Source organism: Rhodotorula paludigena (genome assembly GCF_050403205.1).
Source record: "Rhodotorula paludigena JCM10292 DNA, Rt_paludigena_JCM10292v1_ctg29, whole genome shotgun sequence".
NCBI classification, from domain to species: Eukaryota; Fungi; Basidiomycota; class Microbotryomycetes; order Sporidiobolales; family Sporidiobolaceae; genus Rhodotorula; species Rhodotorula paludigena.
In genome coordinates, this window is record NW_027481429.1 from 64,982 (window position 1) to 86,845 (window position 21,864).

Here is a 21,864-nt window from a genome sequence, read left to right on the forward strand (position 1 = left end):
TAATCGAGCCCGGAAGTCAGGCGGCGATAGACCGCGCTGACCTGAGTGCGTCTTTTCTCCGTGCCACCTTTCCCCTGCGTTCAGACCCCGGGTCTGATGCACGCTTGATAGTTCAAGACTGCCGTCGTCACTACGATGAGGCCGACACCCGGTACCAGGCCCTCACCGGCATCATGCGATACCTCGTATGTGCCGCTTCCGCGTTTGCACCTGCTCTAGACGGCTGTCCCTGAGCCTCTGACTTGGCAGGACCCACCTCACGATGTGACTCACGCTCGTGACTCTGTGATTCTCACACATCAGCGGCATGGCGGCAACGCGCATCACGACTTCGCTGCCGGGTCTTCCGACCAGAGTCGGCGTCCTCCGCCCGTACCGAGGATCCCGGACCAGTACAGGCAGCAGCAGCCTGGTCAACAGAATGAGCAGGCGCTGGGCGTGCAGAGCCGCCGTGCCAAGCTGATCTACTGGGGCGAGCGGTACTAAGGAGCTGCAATTCATGCCTCGACCTTCTCAAGGCTCTGCTCTCGGTGCCCAAGGCGCGGTCGACGTCTTGCATTGCGAGAGCGCTCGAGTGAGCAGCCGTCAGCAATAGTAATGGCGCTTGAGAAACAGCTCTTCTCGTGCGGCGTCAACATAGCAACTCAGACAGAGCTCAGGCCCAGCGCCGGCTCGATTGAAAGGCTTTGCGATTTCCGCGCATGGAGAAAAGTGCCAGTCTACAGGAGGGTATGCTCGCGGAGCAGGGTAGGACAACAGGGTGAGACGGCAGATGAGATATCGCCCACGATGACGGCCGAGGGCGAGGTGCGAGGGAACGAGACAGAACGACGCTGCGACCAGCGAGGGGTGAGATTCGAAGGAGAAAATGAACAGTCTATGCGCCAGGCAGTGTATGAGGTGGTGTTTGAGACAGGATGTGGAACAGGGAGAGGAGCGGAGGGGAAGGGTTCAAGCGCCGAGGAATTCGAAGGCTACAGTTCATGACAGCGTCAGTCAAGCTCACTTCGATCGCTGACTCAGCCACGAGAGAAGGAAAAGCGCGACGCACTGGCAGCACCGCATTCGACGCCGTCCTCAGTCATCAGCACGCCGCGAACTTCGGCTGAGTCGAGCGCGAGCGCAAGGTCAAATCTGCGCGAGGATCTGTGTCAGGCCCATCCCATCTCTCACGCAAGACGGATGGCGGAAAGCGAAACGCACTCAATGTACCCGCCGCCGTCCTGCGCGATGTGCTGGAAGCGCGGCAGAGCGGCGAGGTCGACGGTCCAGCGGCACAGCTCGGTGAGATCGCCTGCGATGCGAGCATGAGTAAACCTCGGGAGGCGAGAGGAGGAGCGCGGGCGGCACGCACCCTCGTCGGTGTAGCGGTACAGCTCCTCCGAGTTCGAGACATAGAGATGCGCCGTGAAGACCGAATCGCGGGGGTCTGCGCAATAGGAAGATCAGTCAACTGTGCAAAGCATTTGCAGAAGTCAATTGAAGCGCACCCTTGACGAACTTGCAAAAGCGCGAGCGCAACCGCTCGCCCTTACGAAGGACGGCGCCCTTGGCGATGAGGTCTGCGCGGTCCAGCTCGTCAGCACCGTTCATCGCGCAGGCAGATGGTGCAAAGGGAAACATACAGCTCAAGCGGTTCTCGCAGATGAGCGTCCCGCCGTCGTTCGGGCGCACATACTCGGGCCGGCGCCAGTTGTCCTCGTCCTCGGCAGGCAGTTTACTCTTCATGCAGTAGCTTCTCGGACTGATGACCGAGCTGACGGCCTGCTTGCCCGCGCGCATGCCCAGCCCGTACCGCGCCGCACCGCGCAGCGTCGCCGTGTCGCAGTCTTGCGGGCGCACGATAACGGGCACGGTCGCGCCGAACGCTTGGCGCACCCGCGTGTAGAGGTACTCGGATGCTGCGAAACCGCCGACGAGGATGATGGCGTCGAGGGGCGTGTGTCCAATTTTGGCGATCTGCGTCGACAGGAGCTCGAGGACTTGCTCTGCCATGGAAGCGGTCTGTCAGTACCGACTGGAAGGCGGAGACCCTGAGTAAGGTCTACACACCGATGACGGGGTCGAACACCTCGGTTTTGAGGCGCTTGCCGGGGATGGCGAGCTCGCCAAACTCGAGGCCGACGGCCGGGTCGTGCGAGTCCTCGACGTTGAAGCAGTTGAAGCGGAAGATTGCCTCTGCAGACATAGCACGTCAGTCCGTGCACTGGACTCGCACGGAAGAGCCCGACGCACCATCGTCCTCGATCGTGCCATGGTAAGCAAGCTTGTCGCCCTCGGCGAAAGCGTGGATGAAGGTCGCCATCGACGCCGGCTCGAGGTGCACCGGGTGATCTTTCAGTCTGTTTCGCCGCATAGGCGTCAACATACATGACTGACCAAGAGAGAGAGAGCCTGACACGCACATTCGTCGCAGCAGCTCCTCGAACTTGAGGTCGACAAACAGACTCCCCGTATTCGCACCGCTCCGCACGCACATCTCGGCAATCTCGAGCTCCGACAGCTGACCCATCAGCTTGTACACGGCCGTGTCGACCGTTCCGCCACCGGCGTCGCACAGGAGGAAGGACTGGGACGGGCGAAGGTGATGCAGCGTTGCGAGCGTTGAAGCGTGAATGGCACCGGCTTCGGGCTCGCTGCGATTTGCACATGGGACTGAGTCAGCGGCCCAACTACAGTCATCGCGCTCACCGCAGTACCGGACGCTCTGCGGCGGCGAAAAGCAGCAGCGCGCTGACGCACGTGATGATGTTCAAACGATCCCGCCAGTTCACGTCACCACCGCGCGAGCTCTGTACTAGTCCGGCGCGGATCGCGCTCTCGCGCATAAGGGAGCAGGCGGCAGCGTCCCAAGCGGCTGGCACCGTGAGGAGGACGTCGGCGGCGTCTGCCGAGCACGATCATCAGCACGTCACGCTACGACACTTCAACACATCTCGAGAGGGCTCAGGAAGCGCCCGTCGCGAGGTGTTTATGGAAAGAGAAGCGAGACGCACTCAAGTCGACGACACTGCCAATCTCCTCGGTGATCATGCGCTTCGCGTACCGCCAGATGCAGCGCAGAAAGTCGGCGATGACATCGACGACGTTCTTGCCAACTGGTAGTGGCGGGAGCCACGGGTCGGGGACGCCGCTGCGGAGGGATTCGGGCGAGAGGAGGAGCTTGAACCATTCGCACCTTGAAAAGAGAGGTCGTCAGCGCTCCGAGCATTATGGGCGAAAGCGCCAGCCATATGAGAAAAGGAACAGGGAGCTCCGAGCACCAACGCACTTGATCAAGCCCTTCGTCACCGTCGCATTCTTTGCCTCCAATCCCCAGCTTACAATCTTGGCCTCGTCCTCGGGGTCCTGCTGCTCGTACAGGATGCACGTCGGCACCTTGCGGTACGTCTCGTACGAGCCGGGCCACGAGAGGATCTGCCGGATCTGGCCCGCAAAGAGGCGTGACGAGCCGTAGGCGATGCCGGAAAAGGTCGTGCTGTGCAAAGTGAGCAACAGTGGCAGTATCAGCACGATGCGCCAAAAGCGCAGCATTGCGTAAGGCAGAGCAACCGCGCGCGAAACGCACCCAAAGTCGATTCCGACGCTCAGTTTTCCCTCCTCCGGCTCCTTCCCCTTCCCATTCGTCTGCGCGCCGTTCGCCGCGCCCGTCGCAGCCCTCGCGCGCTCCGCCTCTCGCGCCGCCTGCCGCTCGCGCTCGAGCTGCAGGTTGCGCGCGACGGCGGCGGCCGCGGGGGACGAGGCCGGGTCGACAGGGACGGAGAACGGGTGCGGGCCGTACGGCGCGCTGCCGGGCGGCGGTGGGGGCGCGTACGGGTTGTACGATGGGAAGGGCGGGAGAGGGGGTGGTGGAGAGGAGGGGAGCTGAGAGGGCCCGGCGCGCGACGAGGCGGAGCGGACGCTCGCTGCGCCGGAGAAGGACGCCTGCGAGGACGAGAGCGGCGCGCGGTGCTGCTGTGCGAGCGGGTGCTGCGAGGGCTGCGGTCGCGGGGTCGAAGAGGGGCCGGCGTGCGCGGCAGGTGGAGGAGGCGGATAGCCGGGATAGCCGTAGGGAGGATAGGGCGGATAAGGCGGGTAGGGGTAAGGGTACGGGTAGGCGGACGCGCCTCGCCCCGCTGCCGCGGGAGGGGGCGGTGGTGGCGGGAAGGGAGGATATCCGTACGGCGGATAAGGCAGAAAGGGCGGGACCGGCGGCGGCGGCGCAGGCGGAAGCGAGCCTGTTGGCGATCGGGGTCCAGACGCGTGCGAAGGCGCTCGCTGCGACGGCGGCTGCGCCACCGCGGCACCCGGCGGTAAGCTCCCAGTCCGATTCGTCGAGCCCGAGACGTGCCGCAGAGACTGGCCGTCAGCGCTCGGGAGCGGTAACCGGGGCGGCGGTTCTCGCCGCCCGTCTGGACCGACTGCTCCGTCTGCGCCGCTCCCTCGAGAGCGGAAGCTTTGCGGACTAGCCATGCTGTGACTGTCGTGCCGTTTGGGCTGGCTGGCCGCGTACGGGTAGTAGTGTGCGGCCGATGTAGGGGTGTTTGGCGAGGTTGGCGAGGTGGATGCGCCTGTCGCGGTCTGCGCGGCGGACGAAGAGGGGGCGGCGGTCGAAGGAGCAGGGTACGCATAGGGTGCTGCGGTCGTCGATGGACGGGCATACGACGACGACGAGAACGGAGGCTGGCCGAACGTCGCATCGGAGGCATAGGGGGCGGCTGGCGGCATCATGTGCGGGCCCGACGACGGCGGCAGCAGGTATCGCCCATGCCGTGCTCCTGCTGCGCCATCCTCCGCCCCTGCTGCGCCCCCATTCGCGGTGGGAGACGGTGGTCCGCCTCGTCCTGGTCCATCGGGTGCGGGTGCTGCAGGCGCCTTTCCCTTGTCCCTGCGCCCGGTCAATCCCGAGACCTGGAGCTTTGCGAGGGCGTGGAAGCGGCCCTTCTTGGTCCCGTGCGCGTCTGGCGTGTGCCCGTTGCTGTGGCCGTTGCTCGCGAGCGCGGCGCCCACGCTGCTGCTCGGCGGTGCAGCGACGGGCGACTGGGCAGCCGCGCCGCGCTTGGGGTCGCGCTTGGACGACGTGCGCACAATCTCCTGGTACGACTTCATCGCCACGGGGCGCGCTCGCGGCGGCCGACGCGCTCGCTTGGGCGACGAGCAGCGCCGGGGACGGCGGACGGAGGACGAGCGAGCGACGCGGGCCTCGAACGAGGGCGTGCGAGCAAGGGCCCTCTGGCGAGAGCTACTCAGTCAGGCAGCACAGTAACAGCAAGCGCGGAAGGATCGCAGAGAACGGCGCAACGGGGCGAGGTGCATTCGATCGCTCCGCCGACGACCCCGCGACCTGCCCGACGCCGAGCTACATTTCCTGCGCCCGCCAGTCCAGGCCATGCGAATCGCTTGCAGAGTGACATCCCGCTCCGTACGACCTCAGGGAGAAGAAAGTCCCTGGGTTGGCAATGCCTCTTGCTACACCTTCTGCAGCCCGCAACCTGCGATGGAGGATCTGCATTTCCCGCCTACCCACCTACCCACCGCTCAGTCCCCGTCCTTGGCAGCCTCCCACCCGTCCTGCTCCTCGAGCGCGTCGATGTACGCGCATGCGAGCGCGACCCAGAAACTCGGTTCGAGGCCGGACTCGTCGATCTGCGACTCGGCGAGCGAGAGCGTGCCGCTCAGTCGCGGGTTGAAGAAGCTGGAGAGCAGAGTCCTAGTCAGCTCAGTTGCGGTGAGAAGAGTAAGATTGCTAAATGCACCCGCTTGACCCTTCTTCGAACGCGACCACCACCTCCTCCTCTCCGCTGCCCGCCCGAGACTCCGCTTGTCGCACGCAGCAGAACCGCCTCGGCGGCTCGACGATCCACCCCTTGAGCCTGTTCAACACCGCCGACCCTCCGCTGTGACCTAGCCTTGCCCGCTCGTACGCAGCGGGCCAGCCAGAGCGCAGCGTAAACGTCGTCTCCTCCCAGCTTGTTCGCGCGCCTTCCCGCGCAAACGAGGAGCGCGAGCGACGGTGCGTCGGCGAGGATGAAGGACCGCCGTGCCTTGCGCCGGCGAGCGGCTCGGTCGCGCTCGTCTGCGACGCGGCGGAAGCGGCAGAGAGCGAGGGCGACATGGCCGACGAGGCGAGGAAAGGCTCGACCGTCGGCGACATGTCGACGCGCACGGCGGGCGAATCAGTTCCTGCATGGGCGGGGTGGGCCGACGGAGCGTACGGCGAAGGAGGGGCGCGCGGAGGGGTGCGGACGCGAAACTCGAGTTCGAGCGGCGCGCCGGCAGCGGACGAGGGCGAGCGCTTGCGCGGGTTCAGCTCGATGTAGGACTGGCTGCGGCTCCCGTCGGGCGAGGCGCGCTGCAGGATGAGGTACCAGCCGCGGATGGGGCGGTGGAACGTCCAGCGAGGGGTGCGCATCGAGTCCTGCGAGACGCATGCCGGGTTAGACACCGGCAAATGCAGGCCAAGAGTTGCATGAGACACGCGTAGACGGTCGACACGATCTCATCGTCCTCCAGCTCGCGCGTCTGAGCGGATCAGAGGAGGTCAGCAGCACGTCGATGGCACTGCGACAAGGAACGGGCGCACCTTGGTCCACACTGCCCGTCCGTCGCGCTCCTGCTTGACGGTGATGCGCTGCTGCCCTTCGAGAGGCTCGTTCCTGCAGATCAAGCGCGTCAGCGGAGGTTCATCGTCCTCTGACGATGTTGAGAGATGAGGCCGCGAAGGAAGCCTCGGAGGTAAGTCAACGCACTCGAGGAGCTGATAGTGCCGCCCAGTCTCCATAATCTGAGCTTTCGAATAGCTTCGGGGTCGGCAGGGCTGCGCTCGCTCGGCGTCGCGGATGTCACTCGTCGGGATGGACGTGTGGGGGGGACGCAGAGGTGCGTCGGCAGCCGCTTCGGGAGAGGCGGTCGCTGCTGGGCGAGTCTTGCTATTGAGTGAGAGTCTCAGTAACTGCACACAATGCAAGCGAGCGACGTGTGGCGCAGCGAGAAAGGTGAAGCGCGAGAGCGCGAGAGTAGCGGTCCGCAGCAACAGCCGCGGGAAAGTTCCGACACCCGGGTGCGTTACAAGTCTAGCTTGCTATAGTGTAGCCTCGAATCTACATGGCGCGCCACCTCGGCAGAGAAAGGACGGAATAGGCGCCTCATTCACCACGCCGCCGACATCCGCGCAGCATTCTTGCGCGCCTCCTTCGCCGCTACCTGCTCCTCCAGCTCCGTCGGGCGTGAAAGCCAGTCTTTCAAGCTGTGAAAACCCAAGTAGGAGCACGATGAACATCAGTGAGGAATTCCAGCTGGCGAAGCAAGGGACCGGCTCGGCTCGCCACGCACCGCTCGGGGTCCTTGATCAGGATGACAGCCTCGACGAGCTCGCCGCGCCACTTGATCCAGCTCTGCGGTGGTGGCGACTTGTACCGGCCGAGGAGGATGTCGTCGAGCTGGGTGGGCTGGATCGGGAGGATGTCGCCCTTGTCTGGTGCGACCCAACGGCTGCGCGTCAAGGAGATCAGCACGCAACCCACCGATACAGACTCGAGGCACAGCGTACTGGTCTGCACCGCTCGGGATACTCTTGACAAGGTATGCGCCCTTGACGCGCTTGCCTTGCACTGTCGATGGCGCGGTCTGCGGGTCCAGGATCTGCAGGAAGGAAACGAGGTCAGCAAAGCGATCACTGACGAAGGAAGTCAGGTGCACGCACAATGGCGGGGAACCACGAATAGTTCGGGAACTTGCACATGACCGCGGACCCGACCGCGAACCGGTCACGATTGAGCTCCTCGCTCCGTTCGCGCTCGACCTCGCGAGCCTTCTGCGCCTTCTGCCTCCGTGCGACCTGCTCCTCGTAGTCGCTCGCAAGCTCGTCAAGCTCGTCCTCGTCGCCTGCACCTCCGCCCGACCCATCTTCGTCGTCCTCGTCGTCGAACCCGCCGAAGCGCTTCCTCTTCCCCCCTCCTGCGGCGCTCTTCCGCCTTCCACCCCTGCTCCCGCCCCACTCAACATCCTCGCCATCGCCGTCTCCCTCGAGCGGATCCGAGCTCTGCTCAAACGTGAGCCGCAGAGGCGCCTTCCTCTTCCTCGACGGCCGCGGTCCCTCGGCCCCCTCGCCCTCGCCCGCCGCGCCCGACGAGATACGCTCCTCCCGCGCAGGCGGGACGTACACCTCGCTCACGCCGCGACCTTTCAAGATCCCGTCCGAAGTTCGCCGCGGCGCCTTCGGCGCGCGAGACTTTCGCGCCTTTTTCTTCGGCTCAAAGGCCGTGCCTGGTGCGGGCGGCGGCGCGAAGCCGGCCGAGGGAGGACCGGACGGGTGCGGGACCGGCGTGCTACATGAGGGCAGGGCGAAAGACGAGGTAGAGGCGAGGGGCTGGTGCGGCACAGTCGAGGCGCTCGCGGAGACGGGTTGCCGGAGGGAGGCTAGTCCGGCCATGCGGTCGGGGAACCCGGCGGTGCGCGGAGAGGTGGAGTCACGGGGCGCGAACGGCGAGATAGGCTCGATGGCCGAGCGCAGAGCAGACACATCCGCTGCGGCCGGCGCCGAGCTATGCACCGCGGCTGCAGGCGCAGGCGCAGAGGGCTGGGAAGCGGGCTTTGATGGGGCTGCTGGCGCGGAGAGCCTGGGCAACGCCGAGTGATCAGGACAAGGTGCTCGAGCAGCTCATCGAGCTCGAATCGCACGCACCGGGCCGTCTTCTTTGCTGCAAGCTTTTTTGCAAGCTCGCCTGGTGCCGCTGGTGGCGCAAAGCCGAACGCAGAGGGCGAGGCCGAAGACGGAGGAGCGGGGGAAGCAGGCGACACAGAGGCGGACGAGCTCAGCGCTCTCGGCGCCGCGACGGCGTGAGCTGCATCGAGTGGTGGAGGTGCTGCATGTGCTGCTTTTGTCGCAACAGGCTGGTCCAACCTGCGATGTTGCGAGCGGGGTGAGCCATGACGAACCGACGTACAGCGAAGAGACGCACCCGTTCTGCACCACCGAGTCTGCAGAGAGCAGAAGCCTCGCCGCGTGCACCCAGCCCGCCAGCTCAACCAGTCCCGCCTGCGCTCCCTCGATGTCGCCGCCGTCCCGCAGGGCGTCCCGCTCGGTCGCGACTATCTCGCGCACCACGTCGTCCATGTTGGCCGATTGAAGCAGCCGAGCGACCTCGTACCCCTTGCTTCGTGCACCTGCCTGGCTCGCGCGGCGAAAGGCGCCGTCGAGCGAGCCGCACGAGTCGTTCAAGCTGCGGCGGAGTTGCCTCCATCCTTTCACCGCTGGCGCTGCAGGACAATGCGGGCCATCCAGCTTGGTCGAGTGAGCCACGGGGCTTTGTAGAGGCGCAAGCAGCACCCGCACGAGCTGCGTGTAGTGCACGACGACGGCATCACTGGACTCGCCGAGTGGGGCGAGAGTATTCGACAGCTCAGTCTGCGGTCTTGCGGGCGGTTCGAAGGGCTTGACGTCGTCGAGCTCCATAACTTCTACTCATGCAAGAGCAGGCGGGCAAAATAGCGAAAGCTAGCGAGCAGCAAGAAACGAACGCTGTGCGATCCGCGATTCGCAGCTCCATTCCCTCGCTTGTTCCCTTGCCTTCTTTCGCTTCAACAGAAGAACATGCTTGTGCACTGCAGAATGCAACAGTCCCCTCCCGACCTCGGCGCAAGACCGTTCGGCTGTTCCCGTTGTGTGGACCATGCTCGTAGTCGTCCCGAATACTCCCCCTCGTTCATTCAGGTGGGCCAAGCTCAGCAGTCAAAGGGCACTCATCAATGCAAGATGAATTGCGGAAGGGAGGGCATCGGATTGACAGGCGCAAACGCGATCAGCGATGTGCGAAACGCGATGGTGGCAATGTGGGATCAACCGCCGAGGCGAACGCGCCAGATTGAGATATGGGTAGTAACTGGCATGCGGCGTGCTCAATACTGTCCTGTGGCCCGGCTGCTGCGCTGCCCGGGACGGCACGGCCGGACCGGTGCTCCTGGTAGGTGGCCAGAATGGGCTTGCCACTTTGTAGGAGCAGCAGCGCGTGAGGGGCTGTGGACACACGCCAGCTGAGCAGGGCAAGGACTAGAACTCCTGTCGGGTGGTCTACGCACCCAAGCACTCTTGTAATCGCCGATCGTATCGCTGGTCCGCCGCAGACGCCTCCGGAAGCGAACCCCGCCGAAGCCATTCGTGCGAAGCGGCGAGATCCGCCTGCAATGCAACAATCTGCGCATCCCACTCTGGGATGGTGAGAAGCCCGTCCAGTCGATTAGCGTCGAGGGTCAAGGCGGAGGTGTCCCAAGCGTGGAATGCCGCAGCCCAACGTGCACCGAGTGCCGGTGGAACAAGCTTTGGCCAGGGCACGAAGTCTGAGGTGGAGGGTGGCTGCTCGTACACGAGCTCCCCTTTGCTGATCCGCTGATAAATCGGCGGAGGAACGGTGGTGTAGAGTGTCTCCGCTGCAAGAGGGTGTCAGCAACGAATAGTTGGAGGGTAGATGATTGACGCACGATCGAAAGGCCGAGCATCCACGGCCGCCGTTGCCCAGGCAACCCACGCCTCCTGTCCCCTCGGAGGATCGAAGCGGACTTGCGGTGGGCGATGGCACTCCATCAGCTCGCCGGATGTACGGGGGCGTGACCAGGCCGTAAGGACGCGAGGCGGCCCTGACAGCCTGGGTGACTACGCAAGCGCCGCAGCAAGGCCCCGTGTACGAGCTCTTGCGCTCTTCGGGTCGACAGGCGAAGCGGTTAAAGCGTACCGCGGGCGCTGCGAGCCTCGGCGCCTCGGGAGTCTCGGCGAGCCATTCTACCTCCATCACTCCGCATCCTCCGTGTAAACGCGAGATCTGCATATTAAGCCACTTGAAGCAGCCGGTGCAGCCTGCGACCCCGTCGTCCCGAGCCTCTCGCACTTCCAGGCTTCCCTCCGCGCTGCTTCGCGCCGCATTTCGCCCCCGACGTCAACGCCTGGCCGCTGCTTCGTGCCGCAGCGCCGCTCTCAAGTGCAGGAGAACGCGACCGACGAGCCTGTCCCTCCCGAGGAGCTGAGCTGGAGCGGTCGTGAGGTCGTGTGGAGCCGAGCAGGAACCGTCTTTCGCTCGTTCTCCTTTGACGAGCACGAGCAGGACGTAACCCAGGCGCTCTTCGTCGAGCTCGAGATACCCGCACCGCCATCCGTCGATGCGGCAGCCGCCTGAGCCAAGCTTCGACCTCAGCCGTTCGCCTCGACGAAACCGCATCTTCCGTCTTCGGCCCATACCGCCGTCCAGCACCGTCTGCCTGGTCCGATGACCCCCTGCCGCTCCCACGCGAGCCGCCGGCATAATCGTCGTCGCCCACGCCCCATGCGCCGACGCGCACTCGCACGCTGCTCATCCTCCTGTCTACTCTCGCCTTCGCCTATCCCGTTCGAGAGGGCGGCTCAATCCCCTTTCCCCTGCCCTTCCGCGTTTCTCGAGCGTGGCCGCTAGCAGGAGGCGGCGTCCTGCTCGAGAGAGCTTCGGCGACTGGCGGCGAGGTCTCGGGCGCAGCGTGGTACTCGCTCTCGGGACCCTTCGATGTGTTCCGACCCGTTTCCGGGCCGCGCAATACTGCGACAGAGCCAGCTTCCAGTAGCTCGATCCCGCTCAGCGACATGAACGAACGCAGCATCTTCGTTTCGAGTCCGGCGCTCCCGCTCGACGCGCCCGCCGCGCTCGTCAGCATCAACACGCGCGAAGGGAAGGTGCGCATTTGGCAGTATGCGCGGGTGGATCCGGGCGCTCTTGGCGTTGAAGATGCAGTTGTAATGACGGGAGGAGACATCCTCGCCGGCGTGCCTGCCGACATCAAGGGCAAGGGCAAAGCGCGCGAGTCGATGAATGAGTCAGCGCTCGGCGAAGGCGGTGCAGTGCCGACACATGGTAGTGTCGCGATGGACCGCAGCCGCACGAGCCTGAGCGGCACGAAGCGCAAGCATGGCGGCGCCGGCGCACCAGGCGACGAGCTCAATGGCCCCTCGAGCTTCAGCTACGGGTCGTCGAGCCGCGCCGACGAGCGCTCTGTGCGTCGCGCCAGTGCAGGCGGACAAGGAGGCAACCGACCTCGGACGTCGACCGGGGGGCTCGGCGCGAGCGGGCTCAGCCGCGTGCTCGACGGGCAGGACGAGCTGCTCGAGGCGCTGAGCCACAGCGCAGAACAGCTCGCCGGCGCACACGCTGGCGTCACTCGCCGTCCGGGCATCACCGTCGCCGACCGCCGCACGAGCATGACGCGAAACGAGCTCAGCGTCACGATGGACCGCATGGTCCTGAGCCCGAGTCAGGCGGCTGGCGGCGGACTCGGCGCTGCGGGCCTCGACATGGACCGTGAGGCCACGGTGCTGCTCGGCGACGGCGACGGTCCGGGCGAGGCAAAGAGCGAGATCGTGCTACAGCAGGTCTGGGAGGCCGAGCTGGGTAACCTCAGGTACGTACAGCTCCGCTTCCTCTTGCACTTGACTCGTCCACCGTAGCTGACATGATGTGCCGTAGAACCGAAGGCATGGCGGCGTGGCTATTCGACTCGCGCATCGCCACCACGTCGACCCTCGCCATCCACCGGCCTTCCAATCAAGTGCTCCTACTCGTCCAGCTCACTTTTGCACAGGACGGCACATTTTCGGTCGCTCCGATGCGCGAACTTCAAGCCGTCTCCGCCACGCCCGTCCTTGCGACATGCCCCAATGTCCTCGACCTTCTCTACCTCCGCCCAGACCGTTCCCTCCCCCTCATTACCGCCGAAGGCCGCGAGGTCGATATACCTTCGCCAAAGCTGCCAGATGGACGCGTCATACGCTCGCTCGATGGCGACTTCAGCGCAGTGGTCGCGTTCGCCCTGGACAACGGATCACGGCTCCTCACCCGCCTCGACCCTCCCGCTCGAGGGCTCGCCGGCCAGTGCCTCCGAACAATCGGCCAAGTGCTCGAGCTCGACAGCTTTGACGAGCTTCTGCGCGCCGTCACCGCCCGTCAAGCGTCGGAGGACTCGCTCGCTGGCCCTGAGGAGGTGCTGCACGAGCTGTTCGGCTTGCAGAAGGCGGAGAAGCCGGTCGACCCGTTCGCCGCAATGCTGAGCAGGGCTGAGCACGTTGCATCGTCCCGCTCTTTCTCTCACCTTCGCTCGAGCGCAAAGTCGGACCGACCACCTCGCGGAATTCCGCTCGACTCGCCCCTCTCGCCACAACAGGACGCCATTCTGCTCGCGCTGCACCTTGTCGCTCAGGATGCTCGACCCGTGACGGCGACGCAGCACGACTTTGTGTCGACCGGCAAGCTCGTCGCGCGTCGCAGGCGCTCGGCTGGGTTGACTACTACCGGCGCCTCCTCGGTCCTGCGCTGGGAGAGACGTTCGTAGGTAAGGGCTTCGGTCTATCCGTATCAGCGCTACCAAGCCTTGCTAAGAGCATCCATTCACAGCGCCTGTCACCCGGGCAACCCATCTCCCTTCGACCACGCCCGATCTCTTCTTTCACCTCGCTTCGATCCTCGCCAACGAGCCATCCTCGCTCTCGTTCGACTTTGGGCGTACATCGTCTGCCTACATTGGTTCGGATCCTCCGCCGAATCTGCGCACGAAGCAGCTCATCTCCCTCTTCACCTCGCTATCGTCGCCTTCCTCCGGCTCGACGACAATCATGCTCGCTCACAGCACCGTTCTCGCGATGCACACTGAGCCCGGATGGTCAGCATCAACACTCGCCGAGCTCTCCTTCGGCGCTGCGCTTCCGCTACGCGAGGCCGTCCGCATGTGCCAGCTCGACGCGCCAGAAGGCTGGCCTAAAGCGGCGTATGAGCTCATCGGGCGGCCGGACCTTGCGCGTCAGGTCGACTTCGCGGCGGGCGCGCCTGTTCGCGGCGAGACGGTGCCAGCGGGACGGACGGCGGTGCCTTCCATCGACTCGCTCGCGCGAGACGTGACGAGCGAGGAGCAGGACTCGCGCGGCGGGCGCGGCGAGGGCGAGCTTTCGCGTCCCTCGGCACGAGCGGCAAGGTTCAACGAGGACAAGCGTCTCGAGGAGGTCGCCCGAATGCTGCAGTTCGAGCAACCGGCTGTGGTCAGCGCCGGCGAGCGAACGCTGTATGTCTCTCACTCGCCCTTCTTCGGGTCACGCGCGTCCTGACCTTCCGATTACGCCACAGCGACCAGCTCACGCCGCAGATCCAGCAGAGCGTCTTGCTCGCGCTTTCGCAGCGCACACTCGTGCTGCCGATCGGCCAGGGAATGTTCCTCTACCGCTCGAAAGTCTCGCTCCCGTCCGACTCGATCGCCATCCCGCGAATCGATACGTCGGCCCGCATCATCCCGATGTCTTCGCCCGTTCCGCTCGCCGACAAGGAGCCGCGCGACCCGAACAACCCGGCCATCCCCGACCGCATGGAGTGGCCCGAATTCCACGCCGGCGCTGCCGCAGCACTCCGCCTGCGCTTCGACACTCGCGGCGTCGACAGCTCGCAGATTTCGTTCAACCGTCCGGGCGACCTTGACTCGCGCCATGCTGGCATGCTCCTCGGACTCGGCTTGACTGGCCAACTCGGCAACATGCTCTCGAGCCAGGCGTACGAATATCTCAAGGCCAAGCACGATCCGACCTCGCTAGGCGTCCTTCTCGGTCTCGCCGTCTCGTACCTCGGCACGAGCGATCCGACCGTGACAAGCGTTGTTTCGATTCACCTTCCTGCGCTTCACCCGCCGCGGTCCTCTACGCTCAACGTGTCCGGCATGGCGCAGGCCGCTGCCGCCGTGTCGCTCGGCCTCCTACACTTCGGCACGGGCCGCCGCACCTACGCCGACGTGCTCATGCGCGAGATGTGCAGCATCACCGTCAGCGCCGTCGAAGACGCGTCCCTCTGTCGCGAAGCGTACACGCTGTCGTGCGGCTTCGCGCACGGCATGATTATGCTCGGTAAAGGGCGCGACCTCAGCGTCAAGGAGGTCGACCACTTGCGCACTTTCCGCCTCCTCATCCTCGGCGAAGGCAGCGGGTCCCTTCCCGGTTCGCATTCACACACCTCGAGCATTGACGTCAGCATCACATCGCCCGCCGCGACGGTCGCGCTCATGCTCATGTACCTCCGATCTGAGCGCAAGGACGTCGCCGACGTCTTCGAGATCCCGTCCTCGGTTCGCAACCTCGACTACGTGCGCAACGACCTCCTTCTGCTACGCGTCATCGGGCGCAATCTCGTACGGTGGAAGATGATTGCCAAGACAAAGGAGTGGGTCGAAGCCGAGGTCCCGCCGTTCCTCAACGAGGCCGTTCGCGACGGCAAGGCCCCCGTCGACCCCGACCTGGAGATCGCGCGATGGACCATCATCGCCGGCGCTTGCTTTGCGATGGGCCTCAAATACGCTGGCACGGCGGCGGCGGAAGCGCATGCGACGCTCATTCACTACCTCGACCGGCTCACGCGAGCGACATATCTCAAGAGTGCGCTCGGTTTGGACCGCTGAACTCACACGCTGTCCGCTGACCTGCTGTGCTTGTGCAGCGTCAACAGTGCAAGGCAAGATCAAGCGTCACGCTCTCCGGAACACACTCGGAGTCGTCGCCTTCTCGCTTTCGATGGTCATGGCGGGCACGGGCGAGATCAACGTCCTTCGCCGGCTTCGCGTCGCGCACGGACTCTTCAGCGAGGGCGTAACGTACGGTTCGCACCTCGCGACGCACGTGGCGCTCGGCCTCCTCTGCCTCGGGCAAGGGCAGTACGCGCTCGGCAACTCGGATGCTGCCGTCGCCGCTCTGCTCCTCACGCTCTACCCCGCTTTGCCGGCGACAGCGATCGAGAACCGCGCCCATCTCCAAGCGTACCGCCACTTGTGGGTCCTCGCGGTCGAGCCGCGCTACCTCGAAGCGCGCGACGTCGACACGCACGAGCCGGTCTTCCTGCCTGTCCGCCTGCGTCTCGCCGCCGAGCCTGACCAACACGTAGCTGCCAAGCCCGAGGTGCGCGCGAAGCAGCTCGTGGCGCCGACGCTCCTCCCGAACCTGCGCATGATCGACACGATACAGATCGACTCGCCCCGCTACTGGACCTTCTCGCTGCGACTTTCGGCCAACGCGAGTCATCTTGTCCGCTTCCTCAGCGACAGCACGCTGCACGTCAAGCGCCGCACGGGCCACCTGTCTTACGCGCAAGACCCCCGCGGCATCCGATCCATTTTCACGCGCTCGGAGAGCGAAACGGGCTCGGCCGTCCTCGACTTTGGCGAGACGGCTCGTATGCTCGTCCCGTCGGTGGCGTCGTCGTCATCGTCCAGCGTCAACGGATCAAGCAGTCTGCGTGACTTTGTCCAGGCTTTCTCCGGTGACGCCGAGGCTGTAGCCTTGGCGCAGGCGCTGTGCCCCTCGCCCGACGCCATGCCCGGCCCGCCGTCCGCTTTCGAGGCCTTTGCAGCGAGCGTTCTCCTCGAGTGCCTCACGAAGGACAAGCGTGACGTTGCACAGGTGTACCACGCGATGCACGAGGCACATCGCACAGTTGAGGCCTTCTCGCGCGGCGCCGATGGACCTCTCGCGCTCATCCAGGCGGCGGACCTTCGCTTCGTCGTCGATTTCTACCGAAAAGGCACGTTCAAGACGCTCTTCTCGAAGCCCGCCTCGACTACGTCCACGTCCTCCAAATCGTCGTCAACCTCATTGGGCGGCTCCGTCTCGCGCGAGCCGCTGTTGCACCCTGCCTTAATCGCCTCGTCGCCTCGTCGCTCTCGGCGTTCGGCACTGCCGCGCTCGACGTGTGCGCCGAAGAGCTGCGCGCCTAGCTCGCTGTGCCCGGTAGAGCCGAATTCTCAAGGTTTCATGCGCATTCTGCACATTCCGTCATCCCTTTCCTCCAGGAGAGCTCAAGATGTTTCGTACGAAGGGAAGAACCAGAATCAATTGCTATCTCGACTGGCTGCATTGAGTCCGTTGAAGTGCGATGAAACGGGTCGCGCGCGGCGTGAGATGCGTAGTAATGCACAAGGATCGGAAGAGGAAGTGAATTACTTCAACTATTTACAGGGAGGACCGCAGACACGGTGAATGCGGTAAGAACGGAGAGAAACACGTCCGTCAACACGGCCTCGGAGCGAGTCGAATCCTTGAGTCCCATCACAAAGCACACAAGTCCCGCAAACACGAACAGTGCGCCAAGGTAGATAGGGAGACTGATCTTCTGACTCAGCCATAGATACCACATGACGGCGGTGGCGACCTTGTGCACCGTCCAGACCAAGATGATCCTGAGTGTGCAGAGCCAGGCTTGGTCAGCGCTGCACACTCACACAGCCATATTTGACTCACTCTGAAAGGTCGGTGGTGGGCTCTGACGAAAGCACCTCGCGGCAGACGACGAGGAAGGGACGTCCGAGAAGAACACCCGAGCCTGGCAAGCGGTCCGGTCAACGGAAAACCCTCCGCTGCAGAATCTCTGGATCTACAGACGCACCAATGGGCAGAGCGTTGGTGAGGAGGAGCGAGCCGGCAAGTGCTAACAGTACCTTGCCGAACGCGGGACCGTGCACCGAAATGAAAGCGATGCCGAGGGACCCCAGGATAAGCCCTGCAGCTATGAGCGGCACGAGAACTGCAGTGAGAGCGTGTCAGCTACTTGTGAAGGCACTGGATGGCACGAGAAAGGCAAGAGCCGCTCAATGCAACTCACTCCTCGGACGCCTTGCCCGTCCTGCAGTGGTCAAAGGCCCGATTGCTGCCGCTGTGCCTCCCGCAGGCTGGATCCCAGATATCCCTAAGCCTGTCGGGGTGCCCGGTCCACCCTGGGAAGCCGTCAGAATCGCCGATGCTGACGCGACGGCAGCGGGCTGCAGCGGCGGACGCGCAGACAGCGCGGGTACAAGGGGCGGCGGAGTCGGCGAGGGGGCTGTCGACGTTGCAGACGGCGAGCGCGCAGCCCCACTTTGCGATGGCGAGGGGGCTCCGCGGGCACGGACGGTCCTGGGCGAGCCGAGCGAGGACGCTCTCTTGCCGGGAGGGGAGGAGGAGGACGGGCTACGGCCATAGCCCGACCGACGTCCTGCGTTGCCTGACATGGCGGACTCCAGAAGATGCAGGTGGGAGGACGATTCCGAGAGAAGAGGGCGCGAAGTCAGCCTGGACCGGTCGCGCTCGAAAGTCGGACTGCAGAATTACAGGTTGCAGACTTTGTCCTACCGCCTGTCGCCTCCTGACTCGTACTCGCCCGAGCTCCCCGACGACCCCCCTCCCTGCGCGAGCAAGCTCTTCCTCCTCGTCGACGTCCCAAACGGCAGCACGGGCGCGGCGGACCTCTCCCCAATTCCGGCGCTCGCGCTCGAGTTGGGCGTGTGTCCGCTCGACCCGCGTGCGCGAGGCGGTGGGCGCGAATCGAGCGACGACGCTGCGGCGGTGAGGTCGACCGAGGGCATGGGCGACGACGGCGAGACGAACGTCGGCGTCATGTGCGATGCGTGCGAGAGGGAGGAGGGATTGGATGTCGGAGCGTGGACGGAGGAAGAGGAGGAGTAGGTGGACCCGGCGAGAGCGGGCGTCGACGAAGAGCCCGAGCCGGTCGATAGTGCGGGTGTCACGAGCGCGGAGAAGACGTCCTACAGGAGCGACTGCACGCGTCAGCGTGAGCTCTCCGTTCGCGGGCGTGGGGAGGGAAGAAAAGAGGGCCGAAGCCAACGCACGCTGAAGCTCTTGTTCCGCTGACTCCCACCCGCGCCATACGGCCCCCGGTGCCCACCGTCCCCCTCGTCGTCGCCAAACCCATCGTCCCTCGCCGCGCCGCCCCCCGGCGCGCCATAGCTGCTGCGCTTCGCGCGGAGCGCCTTCTTGCTCACTTGGTGGCGGCTCGCCGTCGCGTTGGAAAACACGGGCAAGAGATAGTTCTCGTCGAGCGTCGACCACACCTGCCCGAGCCCGCCGCCCTGCCCCGGGCCCGAGACGCCGACGCCCGCCGCGCCCGAGAGCGGGTCCGCCGCGCCGCCTGCGGCAGACGACGACGACGGGCCGGGGAGGACGTCCGGGTCCGAGTCGGACGACGACCCGCTGAGGTCGCTCGCGGGCGAGCGCGCGCGATTCAGCATCCCCGAGCTCGTCCCTGCGCCGCGCACGCCACCATAGACCGCCCCCGCGGGCGGGCCGGCCGAGGCGGACGCAGCTGACGAGGACGAGGTGGGGACGGCGCCGAGGCGCGACGAGGGGCGCGCGAGGCCCGGCTGGTCGCGGTACGGCGAATCGCGCTGCTCGGACCCGACCGTCGCAAAGTGGTGGCTCGTCCCGGGCGTCCCGGCCCCGCCGGCGCCCGAGATCGAGCCAAAGCTGCGGCGCTTGGCGCGCCGCGCGGCGGCCTCGACGTCGGCGCCGCTGGACCCGTTTGCGCCGCCTTCGACGAGGTTGTAGACGCCCTCGTCGTCCGATGACTCGTCGTCGTCCTCCTCGACGCCCGTGCGGATGCCCAAGATCTCGATCATGCGCTGGATCGTCCCGCCAAAGAAGATGACCGTCATGACGACGGCGACGAGCACCGTCGTGCGCAGCGCGACGGCGTGCTCACCCTTCATGCCCGCCGCGAGCGCGACGCCGACGGCGCCGCGCAGGCCAGCCCAGTAAAGCATCATCTGGTACGAGTGCGGGAGCTCGTCGACGCGCGAGCCGCGCGCGCGGAAGACGAGGTTGATGAGCTTCGAGATGGGGAAGACGGCAAAGTACCGCGCGATGCACATGGCAACCTGCGGGTGTCGGGTCAGCGCTGTGGACGTTTGTGGGCGCTCGAGGGGGACGCACGGCCGTGACGAGAATGAACATGGGCTTGTACACGAGCTGCGTCTGCGTGAACAGGCTGTGGACGCGGCGAAAGCGTCAGTCTCATCCTGGGGCCCGTAGCATGAGGAGGGGACGCACCTGAGCCCGAGGTAGATGAAGACAAAGTTCTCCGATAAACTCGCGAGCGAGCCAAAGATGTAGCGCGTCGTGCGCTGCGTCCGGTGCGACATGTTGTAATACGCGTAGTGCTTGAGCGTGATGCCACAGAAGAGGAGCGAAACGATGCCTGTGAGTAGCGGGCAGTCAGCTCGTCAGCGAGAGAGGAGGTAAGGGAGAGGAGGGGACGAACCGCTCATGGTCAGAGCGTTCGAGAAGAAGTAGCTCGTGTAGGCGATGAGGAGGACAAGGCATGCCTCGATCTCGGTGTAGCGGCCTGCAGAGTACGGTCACGTCAGTCCCGACATAGAGGAGTATGCGTATGCCGCCGAGAACGCACCGAGCTCCGAGTGCTTGAGGAGAAGGCTGCAGCTGAGACCGAAGATGACGCCGAGTGCCATCGAGATGCAGAAGGTGAGGAGGAAGATGCCGACGCCGTGGAAAAAGCTCAGAACGTGCACGCTCTCGCCGTGGAACTGCGACAGCGTTTCGAACATGACGATGGCGACGGCGTCGTTCAGGATGCTCTCGCCAAAGATGACGCTGTACAGCTTGGGGTCGACGTGCAGCGCGTTGAAGATGGCGAGGATCGTCACGGGGTCGGTGGCGGACAGCGTCGAGCCGAAGAGGAGGCACTCGACAATGCTGAGGGACAAGCCTTCGAGGCCGAGGAGGGAGTACAGGTAGACGATTACTCTGTGGTGGCAGACGAGGTCAGCATCTCGAGGACACGAAAAAGCGCCGCACCGCTCCCGCTTACTCACCCGAGGGCGACGGCCGAGATGAAGGTGCCGCAGAAGGCAAAGGTGAGGATGACGGCAAAGTTGCGGAAGAAGTTGTCCTGCTTGAGCGAGTAGCCCGAGTTGAGGATGATGGGCGGGAGGAGGACGTTTAGGAGAATCGTCGGCTTGAACGCGATCATGTCGCGCACGACGTGCCCTGGTGCCAGCCGTACCAAGGCGCCGACAAACATGCCTGCAGGGTCAAGGTCACGTCAGTCAGGGTCCTCAGGCAGCACCGCAGCGATAGTGTCCATCACATCGTGCGGCACGGAGGACGGCAGGGACGGACCGCTGAACATGGCGATGATCGTCTCATGGATGCTGCGGATTCGCCGGACCTTGAGATAGTACGAAATCCAGAAGGAAAAGATGAGGAGGACGAGAACCTGTGTGGTGGGGTTTGGACGATAAAGCAAGTGGGGCAGAGGGGACAATGCAAAGGCAAGTCAGCGCGCCTGGCTCGGGACCCGTTCACAGTACGAGTGATCTGCGAGTGCGCAACGTGCGTCTGTCGTCCCGCACAACTCCGACCCGTGCAAAAGGGGCGCTCGCAGATGCGAGTGATCGGAACGCGGCGACGGCGTGCGAGCCTGGCGCCGCGAGGACCGAGTCCTGTAGCTCTGGGGCGCATCCGCAGGCAGTACAAAGACGTAGTGCGCTGCTCGGCGCGCCTGCCGGACGACCCGGGGACGGAGTCGCGGTTGAGTGCACCACGTCCCGAACGCCTCGTTCGCGGTCTGAGGCTACGCTCGTGCGGGCGGAGGAGAGCGGGAGGACGCGTCTGGGACTGACAATGAGGAGGGCGCGGGAGGACCAGAGCTCCTCGACTTCGGGATCGAGCTCGAGGTCGGCAGGGTCGGGGAGGGGAGCGGGCGAGGGGACGGGGATGGCGCCGTTGGGCGCGTTCACTGCGGGCGGGGCGGGTCAGTGCGAGGGTCTGGGTGCAGTGCAGGTGGCGGCAGACTCGCTCGCCGACTGTGGAGATGAGCGAGGCCCGCTGGACAGAGACGCGCTCGTACGTACTCACGCGCGTCTCTCCGCGGCGTGTATTCCTCGCGGGTAGTCGCAATACATTTGCTCGCTCGCTTTCGCTACTGCTCCGCTCTGCTCTACTCTGCTCTGCTCTGCCCGTGCATGCTCGCAGCGCTGCGCTCGGCTGCCCGTCCCTGCACCCGCGCACGCCCCGCAGCAGCTCCCCTCCCGGCCCGCCTGCGCCCGTGCATGCCCCCCAAGCGC

General features: G+C 65.1%; 5 protein-coding genes across 5 annotated transcripts; 1 reads left to right on the forward strand and 4 right to left on the reverse strand.

Moving 5' to 3' along the window:
- Nucleotides 1-951: 951 nt before the first annotated feature.
- JCM10292_004963 (uncharacterized protein) lies at nucleotides 952-5,088 on the reverse strand (the record flags this gene model as incomplete). Its single annotated transcript, XM_076649887.1, has 13 exons — nucleotides 952-974; nucleotides 1,052-1,134; nucleotides 1,204-1,294; nucleotides 1,355-1,429; nucleotides 1,491-1,562; nucleotides 1,626-1,988; nucleotides 2,053-2,178; nucleotides 2,236-2,342; nucleotides 2,406-2,636; nucleotides 2,743-2,887; nucleotides 2,997-3,178; nucleotides 3,272-3,478; nucleotides 3,569-5,088. The coding sequence occupies 13 exons, from the start codon at nucleotides 5,086-5,088 to the stop codon at nucleotides 952-954; spliced, it is 3,225 nt and encodes a 1,074-aa protein (XP_076504527.1).
- Nucleotides 5,089-5,517: 429 nt separating this feature from the next.
- Nucleotides 5,518-6,760, reverse strand: JCM10292_004964 (uncharacterized protein; the record flags this gene model as incomplete). Its single annotated transcript, XM_076649888.1, has 5 exons — nucleotides 5,518-5,674; nucleotides 5,736-6,397; nucleotides 6,466-6,501; nucleotides 6,563-6,635; nucleotides 6,729-6,760. 5 exons carry the CDS (start codon nucleotides 6,758-6,760, stop codon nucleotides 5,518-5,520), a joined length of 960 nt encoding a protein of 319 aa, XP_076504528.1.
- Nucleotides 6,761-7,128: 368 nt separating this feature from the next.
- Nucleotides 7,129-9,094, reverse strand: JCM10292_004965 (uncharacterized protein; the record flags this gene model as incomplete). Its single annotated transcript, XM_076649889.1, has 6 exons — nucleotides 7,129-7,225; nucleotides 7,312-7,470; nucleotides 7,529-7,620; nucleotides 7,682-8,597; nucleotides 8,663-8,881; nucleotides 8,940-9,094. The coding sequence occupies 6 exons, from the start codon at nucleotides 9,092-9,094 to the stop codon at nucleotides 7,129-7,131; spliced, it is 1,638 nt and encodes a 545-aa protein (XP_076504529.1).
- Nucleotides 9,095-11,581: 2,487 nt separating this feature from the next.
- JCM10292_004966 (uncharacterized protein) lies at nucleotides 11,582-17,146 on the forward strand (the record flags this gene model as incomplete). Its single annotated transcript, XM_076649890.1, has 6 exons — nucleotides 11,582-12,393; nucleotides 12,459-13,312; nucleotides 13,383-14,043; nucleotides 14,106-15,394; nucleotides 15,456-16,700; nucleotides 17,136-17,146. 6 exons carry the CDS (start codon nucleotides 11,582-11,584, stop codon nucleotides 17,144-17,146), a joined length of 4,872 nt encoding a protein of 1,623 aa, XP_076504530.1.
- A 965-nt stretch (nucleotides 17,147-18,111) lies between these two features.
- Nucleotides 18,112-21,851, reverse strand: NHX1 (bifunctional K:H/Na:H antiporter NHX1; the record flags this gene model as incomplete). The annotated part of the gene is made up of 10 exons (XM_076649891.1): nucleotides 18,112-18,528; nucleotides 18,613-19,656; nucleotides 19,712-19,766; nucleotides 19,829-19,976; nucleotides 20,040-20,123; nucleotides 20,187-20,542; nucleotides 20,611-20,821; nucleotides 20,918-21,014; nucleotides 21,421-21,536; nucleotides 21,809-21,851. The coding sequence occupies 10 exons, from the start codon at nucleotides 21,849-21,851 to the stop codon at nucleotides 18,112-18,114; spliced, it is 2,571 nt and encodes an 856-aa protein (XP_076504531.1).
- Nucleotides 21,852-21,864: the final 13 nt, after the last annotated feature.